The following is a 13,229-nucleotide window of genomic DNA, read 5'->3' on the forward strand; positions in this document are numbered from 1 at the left end:
AAAAATCTGTAGAAAATATCCTCTTTTGATTTCTTACTCCTGAACTTGGAATCATGTTACTGTATCTTTAAAAAGTAAAGTTCCAATAAAAATCCATTAACTACTTTCAAATATAGCAATCCTCCTGTCCAGCTGTGAAAAGTACTAGATGATAGTTATTTGCCATTTGTGTTATTTACGGTCCATGACTTTTATGGTAACTGGTTCCTATTATTGGTTTCTATTAATGTAAAACATAAGTGAACATAAATGAGGCGTGAATCATTTCTTTTTATTAGCCCCGCAGTCTTCACTCAATGCTTGCAGTAACTCCAGCTGTGTCTTGTTAGTGATAACCTATTTAAAGAAGAGATCTTTAAGGATAAGGGATATGATTAGAAATCTTTGTCTATTTTATATCACTTCTCTCCTGCACAACAAAGGTGGCGAAAACAAAATGTAATTGATGGCACAGCAAAATCTCGAGCCACCTCCGATTTGTATTGTGTTTCATACGATACTAACTAGATAACCAGTGGGTTCTAGTAACTACTATAAGTAACTACTAATTTAAAGGTGGAATATGTTGTAAACCACTTCACACCATTGCAACTTATGGACTTTGCTATATATTTGTGTCATTAAATGGTCGCTATTGTATCAGAGTTGTTAAGCAATAGAATTTAGAATTTAAATAAAAACACTTAAAATAATTTAAAATATGGCCCTTCTATATTTTGGAGGAGGCCACCAGTTAAATGTATGATTTGGCATTCACCTAAAAGCTTTATTTTAATGAAAAAAAAAACTTGCCGTCTGATTTCTATCTATTTGAAAACTGTGCCCAGGATCTTTTCTAATATTTTTGCTTACTCAAAATGGGAGCGAATTCTTTTTAAATTATAAGAAACGTGCTTTTTAAAATTAGAAAACAAAGCAAATTTTATAACTACAAGTTAACTAGTTCTAGCATAAAAACTCTTTTGATGTAAGTGGGGAAAATTCTGCCTAATTTAAAACATTTTTAGTATAATCACTTGCACTTGTGTGAACGTTTCGTGAAGATGTGATGCTCTTACTTCATGTGTTTTCTAATTCAGAGAAGAATAAGTTGTTCTTTAAAAATAACTTAGTAAATACTACTTGTTATTCTTTGTAGATATTCAGTAGCCTTGGTCATAAATCACAAACTATCTACCTCACCCTTTCTTGTCAGGGACCCTTCCGCGATGTCTCTGAAGTGTGGGAACAGCGCTACAAGCCTCTGGAACCAACGCTGCGAGTGGCAGAACCGATGGATGGGCTAAAAGAGGCCAGAGCACAGCTCCAGAGACAGGAATGGACACGAAATGTGAATGACAATATGTGAGTTCTTAGCTTAAAAAAAGTAGCTGTACCATGTTTGGTGCCTGAAGTATTTTTAATATTTTCTATTTCCTAGTATTGTAGAGAATCTTTTATTTGTGAGAAAAGGAAGAACCACCCCTGACCTATTCAGAAGCAACCATTTTTCAATATGCAAGTGTTTTAGATAAGGTCGATATTGATGATGATATTGATTTTATACACACATACACACACGTACATACATATTACTCAAAGGGAAAAAGGAAAGAATGAATGGCATTTCACGGGGATAAGTGACCACTATCCAGGCATCTGTGAAGATAATTTCCTTAATTATCCAGTGAAAGTATTCATATTTCTGATGCTTCTATAATAAGATCCAACAGAACAAAAACATTTTTCTTAATGTGAACTAAATTTTATTTGGATACATTGATATGGCATTGTAGTTTTAATAAATCAGGTACAATGAAAGAGTTTAGTTTCTTCACCACTGAGGAAGATGATTGAGAAAGATAAAGGGCAATCTAAGAGCATATGCAATTTTAAATTATTATATTAGCATCACTGATTTGGGTCTCAATTCATACATCTTTCTCCAAGGCACTTCCTCTCTCTTCAGGCATTTGTCATCAATAGTTATATGTAATTTATAAACAGACCATTTAAAATCTAGAAAAGCTTTTAAAAATTATTATTATTATTCTATAAGATGTCTTGTAATTATCTTTGTAATATATCATAATAATTGTTTACTATTATATATACTAAATAATAAAAAGACAATTATACTATTCTAATCTAAATTATTATAATTATTATAATTTAATATAATATTATGTATTATAAATAATTATATGTCAACTACAACATATAAACTGCAGTTACTTATTTATATAATATATACTATGCACTAATCATCATATTACATATGTTATATAATAATAATTCCAAAATACATTACAAAGTATGTTTTGCTATATAAAGAAACTAGAATTACCTCTTATCCAGCATGGTGGATTTTGGATAGTTTTATCAGTCAGAAGGGATATATAATATGTTTTATTTTAATCATACATTTCTGAAGAGACTCCTGAAAAATAAAAATTTTTGAACAAACTCATATGAAAGATAAAATTGGCAAGTATCTCAAGTAATTTTCATAAAGTTTTTCATTTTATAGCAATTACTTGAAATGAGATATTAACTATAGAGTGTTCATATTCTTTCAGTAATTGAATGAGTTACCCAACACATAATGAATAAGAAAATAAAAAACATTTTTTTCCAATTATTTTGGGGAGGTAGATTTCTTTTAGTAAAGAGATTATAGAAGATTAGTGCTGCTCGACTTAGTCAAGCAAAATGTGCAATTTAGTGATGAATATCAAAAGAGTTATATTATTCAGAATTATTTTTCTATTTTCAATGATGCCAAGTTTTATGAAATAACAAAATTAACTTCTCAAATAATTGACCACATTGATATTTCTACAGAAATCACTGTGTATAAAAGATACTGAAGTATCCTTTCTTAGTATTTTCCTTGATAAACCTAGAAAGAGCAGATATCAACGTTAGCCCCAAAGAAAGGTGCTCAACTTTTACTTTCTGTGGAATACTTGTAAATATCTTCAACCTCTACAGTGTTGCTGATGACCCTTCACCTTGAAACTTTCAGATTGAAAAGCGCTTTTAGGATAACCACCCAATCAGGAGCAAACCAAGTTGGGAATGCTAAAGAAATTACTTATAGATTTGAAGCTATCATGTTTTTAGTGAAGAGGCTAAGCAATGGGTTTTAACAGCCAGCCTATGGATAATCCACTTTTTCAGAGAACTGAAACTATTATTTTGTAGCTTCTTCTGAATCCATTTTGGTTTCCATATACTGGATAACATAAATGTATCTTGTGAGGCAAAAGAAATGTTAGAAATTTAGGTTTTATATCTTTCAGATAATAATTTTGTGATAGAAATTAGGCCAAAAGTCTACTTTTATCACAGAGATGCATGGTTTATTAATGAGAAGGATTGTTATTGGCCATGTTACCAATTTCATCTGTAAGGAATTGAGGGCAGTGCCTTTGCCATCCAAGGGCCTTAACTAGGAACCCTCTATCTAAAGCCAGGAAGGTAGAGCTTTTTATTTCTAACCTTAAAGATTCAGAGGGTGGCCTTATATCTGAGGATATGACACATTTAGCTTTTTTGTAGAAGGATGGGCTTTGGAACTAGATCTGTGCGAGCTCAAATCTTGACTGCATTACACAACAGCAGTATAATCTTGGGTAAGTAACTTAGCCAGCCTGAGCCTCTGTTTCCCTGTCTGTAAAATGGGGAGAGAAATGTTATCTTAAAGGTTGTAATGAGGATTGAATGAGATAATGAGTATAAAGTACCAAGAACCTAGCAGAGTTTTAATAGAAGATAATTATCATCATGTTTAGTATCTGCTACAAGCATAATAATTCTTCATCTAAGACATCAAACTGTGGGTAGGAAACCACAGATTCCACAGATGGGCTGGATTTTATCTGCTAGCCCTGGGAACCAGAAGTTAAGGAGGACCACGGGCAGAGCTCTTCATAGGCCACTCATAGAAGATTTCTCATTAAGGTTCTGAAAGACAGATTTTCTGAATGTGTTAGTTTGCTAGGGCTGCCATAACAAAGTACTATAAACTAGATGGCTTCAACAACAGAAATTTACTGTCTTATGGTTCTGGAGGCTAAAGTCCTGGATCAAGGCCTCAGCAGGGGTGATTTCTTCTGTTCCAGTCTCTCCCTTAGCTTTTGATGATGGCTGAATCTTTGGTGGTCCTTGGCTTGTAGAAGCATCACCCCTATCTCTGCCTTCATCTTCACGGAGATACTCTTCCTATGTGTGTGTCTGTCCAAATTTCCCCTTTTTATAAGGACACCAGTCATACCAGATTAAGGGCCCAGCCTACTCCAATATGACTGCATCTTATAATACCCACAATGACTGTATTTCCAAATAAGGTCACATTCTTTAATATATTCTTTAAAACAAGTATAGGAGGTGAGACAGTAACATTTAACATATAGAGTATGGAGGGTTTTTTGGAAATGGTTTAAAAACTGTTCTTATTCCTAAAGAAACTCTATTTTCTCATGCCTTCTCGAAGAAAATTATTTTCATTATTCACATGTCTATCTTTATGAAGCCAAGAAATTAAATAAGTAATTAGTAAATAATTGTCCAGTAACCTTTATGTGAGGAGCTCTCAGCTAGATATTATAAGAAATATAAAGGAGTATTTATTGATTCAACAAATGTTTGCATGTCAGGAAGAGTTCTACACTCCTGGAATATAGCACTGAATAAAATAGACAAGTCTCTGGCCTCATGAAACTTCTGTGCTTCTAGCTTTAAACTGAACCAGAAAACCTAATGAAATTCAGAATAAGTATCATTTGTAGATAAGCACTTGAAAATAGTCAAGCGTGTGTTAAAGACAGTAAGTGCCATGAATTTTTTTTTTTTTTTTTAATGTAGAGTTTGCTTTGTTCTCTGATGATCTAGGAAGGTGTTCTTCACAGAAAAGGAACTGAATTGAGTTCTGTGGAAAGAGATTTTTAAGATTTTGACAGAGAAAAGAAGAGAAAGTAGATAAAAAATACGTTGATGGTATGGGGAAAAATGATGGTAGAACAATGAGAAGACCAATTTGACAGAAACTCATTTTTATGTGAGAGGCAGTTAGAAAGAAAAGTGGTAGGAGGCTTCAAGGCCAAGGATTTGAGGGTTCATCTGTAGATAATGGAGAACTATTTAAGGCTTCTGAGTAAGAGGTTGTTAGAAGCAGAATATGAATTTGTTGATTGTATTTGAGAAGAAATATGCTGGAGGGAAGGAAACGCATTAGGAGAATATTGCAGTGCTTTTGGTGAGAGGTAACGGGATAGAACTAAGGTGAGGGCAAGATTCAATATTCAACTTTTTCTTTACTTCCTTCTCCTTTCTATACGTAATCTCTCTGAGTGATTGCTTCTGTTTGAAAGACTTCAACTCTGTGACAATGATTTCCACTCTAAGTCTCTAAGATCTTTCTCCTACGTTCCCGATTTATATTTTCAGCTGCCATCTTTGTTTGCATCACCGCCAGATGCCCCAAACTCAGTAGACCCTACTTTGACCTGCTTCTTCTTGTCTTGAGTGTGAATTGCAGCACCAACTGTCTGCCCAAGTAGGGACTTGTGAATTACCCTGTTATCCTTCTCCGGAATTCTATTGGTCCCCAAATCCTGTCTATTCTACCTTTCATGTACCTCTCAAATTCAGCCACCCCCTTCCCTTTCTACTATTGATTTAGTTTAGGACTTATAATTTCTTCTTTTATTTGCTGTAAATCCCATCCAGTCTGCCCATTCAGTGCATTTACCATGACCGCACTAGAGAAATTTCAGCAAGCAATTATTCAGCCCAAATGCTTTTTCATGGCTTTTTATCAACTACAGGATAAATCTTAATTCTTTATTGTAAGACTCAAGGCCCTTCAGGATCTGATCCAGGCTTATTTCTCCAGCTAATAGGCTGCCACGTTCCCTAAGAAACTCTGTGTCTAGAGCTCCTGGGCTGTTATCATTTCTCTTTATATCCATGTCCTCTTCTGCTTCCATTAAGGAGTTTCCTACCTCCCTTGGTTTACTCAGTCTGCTGAAATCCACTTAAAAAGATAAGAAAGGATTGTTTCTTTACATTTTAAAAAATGGAAAGAGCAACACATATTTGTTTTAGGGTTTTTCAGAGAGCATATTAAGAATTATTTTCAGATATAAAATGGGACTATGCAAGTTGCCTAGATGAAGTGGGGAAAGAAGTCATTATTATTAAGAGGTGGAAGAAACAGAAGGCCACGGCACCAGAGCTATCAGAGCAAATGTTTAATTTACCCACTAAGATGGCAGAGGTGGAGTGGAGTGATCATAAATCCGGTGATATAGGCTGATATTGGCTTCACCAAAGTCTTATGAGAGAGGCTAAGGTCCTATATGTTAATACTGTCTATTAATTGTAAACATCCTGGCTTACTACCTGAGACTGTAATTATGCAGACTGTAACTGTATCCAAAATGGAGTGGTTTAAGACATGGCAGTGGAAGTCGGTGCTAATCTCTGCTCTGGTAGGCAGAATAATAGCCCCGCAGAGAAGCCACGCCCTAATCCCAGGAACCTGTGCATATGTTACCTTGTATGACAAAGAGAATTTTGCAGATGTGATTAAGGATTTAAAGATGGGGAGATTATCCTGGATTCCGGATGGGCCCAATGTAATCACAAGGGTTCTTAAAAGTGGAAGAGGGATGCAGAAAGAGATTTGACTACATAAAAGGTCAGAGTGATGCAATGTGAGAAGGAAAACTCATCTTTGCTAGTTTTGAAGATGGAGGAAAGGCCACAACCAAGAAATGCTGGCAGTCTCTAGAAGCTGGGAAAGGTAAAGGTAAAGAAATGGATTCTCCCCTAGAGCCTCCAAAAGGGATGCAGCCCTCCCAGTGCCTTGATTTTAGCCTAGTGAGACCTATTTCAGACTTCTGACCTTCAGAACTCTAAGATAATAAATTCATATTCCTGAAGCCACTAAGTCTGTGATGACTTGTTACAGTAGAAATAGAAAACTAATACAAGTGTCCTTCAAATCAAGGAGCTGGCTTGCTAGATCACACTTTGGTGTTGAGATTAATTATAAACCTGAGCTGAAGTTGAGGGATATCCTTAGATCCCTAAGGATTCAAAATTCTTCTGCAGGTTTGGGGTATGGACATTTAGAGTATTAAAAAAAATACAACGAGGGCTTGAACTTTCCTATGAAATTAAGTTCATAATTTAATCATATTGTAAGGATATTATATTTTAAACTTGTACAGCCTTTCATAAGAACCTGAGTACAGACAGCTCAATAGCCATCGCTACATCTTTTTGAAAAATAAAAGGTATTAATTTTCTAATAGTTTTTGTAGAAGAGGCAAAACTTTACTCCTGCCCACTTAGGGACTTCAGCTGGGCCTGAGAATTAAATTGGCATAAGACAGATTAAAAGCATACAGATTTATTTAATATAAATAATAAATAATAATAATAATAATAAATTTATTTAATATAAATTAAGTTTTGCAACACACAATAATCCTCATAAATAAATGAAAACCGAAACAAGTGGCAAACCCTAAGTGCTTATATATTGGGTTGAGCAAAGAGAAACAATTGTGGAAAATAACAAAAATATATGGGGAGTCCAAAGGAAGATAAAAGTTATTTAACAAGGTCTGTTTGTACAGAATTCTCTATGCCGTGACTTCCCAACTCTGGTGATAGGAATGTTTCTTTCTTCCTGGTATAGGAAAGGCATCTTTCATATGGGAGTGTTATCTCCTGATTTAGGGGAAAAAAAGGGGAACTAAGATTGCTTTTCTTCTACCTGTTGTTTATAAGTGCCTTTAGCTCAAAATAATCCTTGGCCAGAGTGGCCTATTTTGGGGTGGCATATTTTGTCACCTTCATTATTAAGAGTAGGTGAACAGTAGTTGAACTAAACTGTTTTTTAAAAGGACATTTAAAAACCGTGGTATATGTAGATGAGATCTGTTTATATTATTTATCACTAAGAACAGTGATAAGAAAATTGAACACATCTCAAAACTTTTTGGACTTGTGTGATTTTGCAACACTTTAGACCTTTACAATTTGCTTATTTTCTGAACTGTTACTGTATTATGATAAGTAGGGATTATCATACATTTTCAGATAATGTTTTCTTAACAGTTCAACTTGTATTTGTAACTCTTCCATTTATTTTAATTACTAGCACAGTGTGCAACATTTATTAATCAGCAGAGCCTTTTTAAGTTAAAATACTAAATTAGCTAACCCCATTAACACAGAATACTCCAAACAAGCAGTAATAGGAGAGGTAGTTGCTGTGCAAATCGTATTATACGTGCCGGTGCTCTAGGGCACAGTTAAGCGTGATTACCCTCTTTTGATCCAGTATTCCTCTGTCTCTCCCAGCTAATTTCCAGTGGAAATTTACAAAGTACTGCCTTCATTTTTCCAGCTTAATTTTTCTAATGAAGTGCTGGTACTTTATAACACTGGGGATACAGATAATAAGCCTGTGTGTAATTAAGAATTTCTAGAATTTGTCTACAAGAAAGCCCTTCATTACTTTGGCTCTACAGTGAGAACTGTGCTCATTTTTGTCCACTGTTTCCTTGAAAAAGATGGTTTTTCACATAGCTGACCACAGAGTCCTAGAGTTCTGTCCTTATAGACATCTAAGTCTGAAGAAGTTTAAGACTTATAACATTGACATAATGGTGATAACTCGGAATACTTTTACTGATTTTGTGAAAATATTACGCACACTTTTGGTGTATGCAATCAGACAATCATAAAAACACACTGTTAGTCTTTTTAGTTAGATTTTTATCATTTTCTAATAATTCTTCCTAATACAATGGCTAACATATTCTAAGTAAAGTTTTGCCAATTAACTTTTGGCCAATTTACGAGGCCTGTGGAATTTCCTTTGTAAAAGAAAGATGGTCATTCTGTGCCATACTCATATTCTTATATTGGTATGGCACTTACACATCCCAGACTTCCCTGTTTTCAACTTAGAGTTCAAAAGTATGTTGGGGGTCAGAAGAGACTTGAAGGCTGAACAGAAGTTTGCCGGGCAAAGCAAGGAGGGTGGCACCAAGGCTGTTGCCTGGACAAAGCCATCTCTCTGTCAAAGAGTGCATAGCTCATGTGGGTTTCGGTTTGCCTTCTGAGGTATCTAGTGAAGCTTAGTTCAGAGCTTTGGTACCTCATGCAAAATGGCAGAGATGAGAGGGAAAGTATAGGTGGAGCCAGGTGTATAAAGGGCCATGTGTACCATGATAAAGTGTTTGGACTTTACCATATAAAACACAGTGTAAAACCATCACTGTGTTTTAATCACTGGAGTGAAAGGGTCAGTTATCTTAGAAATATCACTCTACTAGCTATGTCCATGGTAAAGAAATGGGAGTCACAGCAGTTAGGATACTGCTGCCATAGTCCAGTTCGGAGATAAAGAGGACTTGCAATAGAGCAAGGATAGTGGTAGTGGAAGGAAAGAGAAAGGTTGACAAACTGCTTTATAGGTAGAATCCTATAAACCCTAAACCAGAAATAGGGGCCAACATGATATGGTGTGGATGGGTGGTCAGGGGCATAGATGCATTTAGGATCACTATCTTAGGGCTTTCTTAATTGCTAAGAACAAAGATCCATTCACGGTAACTCAAGTAAACGGTGTGTTTGAAAGATCCATTGAAGAATCTTATAGAAATCTAAGGAACCAAAGAAAAACTGGACTAAGGTGACTCTTGGGGGCTGAAAAGGCATGGTTTTCTCCCTCTAGTGGCATCTCCACTTTTCTCTGTATTTCTGCTTCCTGTTTTCTTTCTACTGACTGGCTTTATCTACTGCCTCACAGTTTCTTGCCCATAAATCTTCAGCTTGCCCTTAGTTATCATGGCCACCCCAGGCCTGATTCAGTGTAACCTTCCAGCGCTAGAACCCACAGCTAATTCTGCTTTTCAGTTCAGGAGAATCTGTTCTGCTCAATTTATGTTATCAAACTGGCCCACACAAGCTGTAGGCTTGAAACACAATTGATGCTTAACAAATATGTGTTAAGTTAATGGACATGTGCTGTTAACATATGAATGGATCACAACTGTGGTCAGGGGACGGTATGTCACATTATATCAAATACAGTGTCTTATGAAAGTATAGCCATGAGCGAGCAAGGATTTCCTCCGATTGAGAAGTGCAGAGGCAGGGGGTCCTCTAGTGCCTTGACTTGATAGCTTCGGAGTGAGGTGACTGGCCAGATAGTGATGTCCTTACTTAATTTAAAAAAAAAATGTAAGAAGAACTATTGTCTTGATAGGGTGGAGGTTTGGGATATGAGTTTAACTTGGGGGCAGCTCTATTTGAGGTACCTATTGTATATCCAGGTAGATATTCCTAGTGAGCATTTGAAAATACTGGTCTAGAGTTAAAGAAGAACACTGTATATAGAGATAAAAATTTAGAAATCATCAGAGGTCATAGTTAAAAGCTTGGTGGGGGAAAAAATCTCCCAGGGAGAAACTAGAGAGAGAAAAGATTGAGCACAGATTCCTGGGAGTTGCTTTAATGTCAGGGCAGTGGTTCTTAATTAGGTCGCTTATCTGTATCACCTTGAAGTTTAAAATTATATACATATGCACTCCTTAGTCTCAACCACAGATATTTTGACTCAGTAGGCATATGGGTTTGACATATATGCCTAAGTGATTCTAATGCCCAGTTCTGGTTAAGATAAGAGTCATTAATCCAAGGTATCGGCAGAAAATGATGAGTCAGTCAGGAAACTGAGAAAGCAAGGAAGAGTACCAGCAGGTATTTTGCAAATCAAGGGAGAAGAGAATTCACTACAAGTACTGGACTCTGCTTGATGCAGCGTTCAAGTTGAATGAGGACTGAAAAGAATGCATCAGATTTGGCTGTTGGCAAGTCATTCATCGATAGCTTTTGCTTTCTCCTTTATCACCTAGCTCTTATTTCTCCCACATTCTTGAGGATATCATAAGAGAGCTTGTCAAATTCTTTGCCAAACTTCAGATATACGATGTTTAAAATTGTACTTTACCTGTGGTGATGATATATGTTTATATATTTTTCTTTATATGTATTTATATATAAATATTTTAATTTATATTTTTTAATGTATATTTAATTTTAAAATTTAAAATATCAAAATATAGACATATTAAAATAAAATAGTACCAGTATCATATACACACATATATTGGCCCATTTTTCTAGAATTTAATTTTAACCTTATTTTAATATTCCATTTTAGAATCTTGCTGAAATTAACATCAGATTAAGCCACCTATATGTTATAGAATCTATATTCTTCTGCTTTTAGACTCATTTTGGTATATATTTGGTACATTCATAAGGTCTTAAGAATAACTAATGATGATTCGGTGATCTCATCCAAAGATGTAATTTGAGATACAGTATATCTTATAGAGACCTTGAAATCATTGGGTAGATGCTCATTTATAAATTCTAAACCAGAGGTTACAAACTAGTGGCTTCTGAGTTGCATACAGCTTCCATGTATGTTATATTTGGACCCCTTAGTTTTCTAAAAATTAAATTGATTGAAAAATTAAAAATTGATTAAAAAATTTTAAATGGTAATTATATCTTTTAAAAATCCAGATTTTCTGGCTTATATTAAAAATTAAGAGATCTGGAAACAGCAGGCCTCCAGTCTCATATGGCAACAAACTGATTAAAGCTTGCATTCTTAGTTTTTACATCTGACTTAATATGTGTTACCTGCCTGGGCTTTCCAGACACAGATATTGGAGACCCTTGTTCCAGATGATAAGCTCCTCGAGAAAGAGCCCAGGATTTATGCAGTATGCTTAGCACCATACTTGACAAGCAGTAAGCGGTCAACAACTCTTTTTACATATTGAGCTTGAGCTTCAACTAGTTTTGTTTGTTTTGTTTTCATCTATCTGATCACCAAAATCATTCTCGTTGCAAGAGAAATCAAGCAAGAGGAAATGAATTCAAGTGTGATTTCTCTTTGATCTTTTTTTTTTTTAACATCTTTATTGGAGTATAGTTGCTTTACAATGGTGTGTTAGTTTCTGCTTTATAACAAAGTGAATCAGTTATACATATACATGTCCCCATACCTCTTCCCTCTTGCGTCTCCCTCCCTCCCACCCTCCCTATCCCACCCCTCTAGGTGGTTACAAAGCCCCGAGCTGATCTCCCTGTGCTATGCGGCTGCTTCCCACTAGCTATCTATTTTACGTTTGGTAGTGTATATATGTCCATGCCACTCTCTCGCTTTGTCCCATCTTTGATCTTTATTAACACCGCACTAACAGTTCCAGTAATAGGGCAGCCTTTACTTCCTCTTTTCTTTTTCTTAGAACAGCATTTTCCAAACTGTGTCTCTTGAACTCTAGTCTGGAAGATGTTAATGAGTTTTCTGTCAAATAAACTTGGGAAAAATTATATTTGAAACGTTTAAACTTTTTTTTTTTTTTGGCATTTACAGGGCTTCTCCGTCTTAAATATATTTTTATTTAGTGTGACCTTCAAAAAGGGGACATATAATGTATAGCATTTTGCAAGCTCATTTATTCAGCAAATATTACAGCCTAACATGTGCCAGGCTCTGTATTAGGTACTAAGGACAAAGCAATGAACAACATTGCAGAGGTTTCCTGGCATCGTAGAGCTAATGGCATGGTTGGCCATGGAATCCCCTTATCCACAGACCATGGTTTGGAATATGCTGCTCTACGTTTGATTTTTCTTAGCAATTTTTTTTTTAGTTTCAGCTTATTTCATTCTGCTTAAGAATAATTTGTGCAAGTGTTTCCCACAGCCTTATTTTTCTCCTTAATTTTGTTCTTTATGTCAATTACACAAGTCCTTAAAATATCTGCGCTTAAAACATTTAAAGTTGTAAATGGACTGCTAAAAGAAGAGCCTGAATGAATGCTACTTAGCTGGGACATTTAAATTCAGTATCTTTCAGCAGAAATTTTTTTTTGGTAAGTTTTCCACAATTAACTAGAGGAAAGTAAGGTTAACTCTGATACGTACGGGAAAGTTGTTGCACAGCTGTAATGAAATTACTGAATCAGCATGCCTGGAGATTGTTAATAATAATAATAATAATATATCCAGGGAATACTAGTCCTCTTAAGCTAAAAAAAAATGTAAGGAGGGCAAAATATGTCTTTCCGTTTAAATTTAGAAGCTTGTTATATAAGCTCACTGTCTAGCTGAACAGATAGTCTTGCCATTTGCATTCT

General features: G+C 35.3%; 1 protein-coding gene across 3 annotated transcripts in view; it reads left to right on the forward strand.

Annotated features, from left to right (window-relative positions):
* Positions 1 to 13,229, forward strand: part of SPATA17 (spermatogenesis associated 17) — a 193,913-nt gene that overhangs the window by 119,188 nt on the left and 61,496 nt on the right. For all 3 annotated transcript variants that reach the window (XM_082427491.1, XM_082427492.1, XM_082427493.1), the window contains one exon: positions 1,196 to 1,344. In XM_082427491.1, coding sequence (XP_082283617.1) covers positions 1,196 to 1,344 — 149 coding nt within the window. The remainder of the gene's footprint in view (positions 1 to 1,195; positions 1,345 to 13,229) is intronic.

The sequence above is a fragment of the Balaenoptera physalus genome (genome assembly GCF_965194825.1).
Source record: "Balaenoptera physalus genome assembly, chromosome: 1".
In the NCBI taxonomy this organism is placed as follows: domain Eukaryota; kingdom Metazoa; phylum Chordata; class Mammalia; order Artiodactyla; family Balaenopteridae; genus Balaenoptera; species Balaenoptera physalus.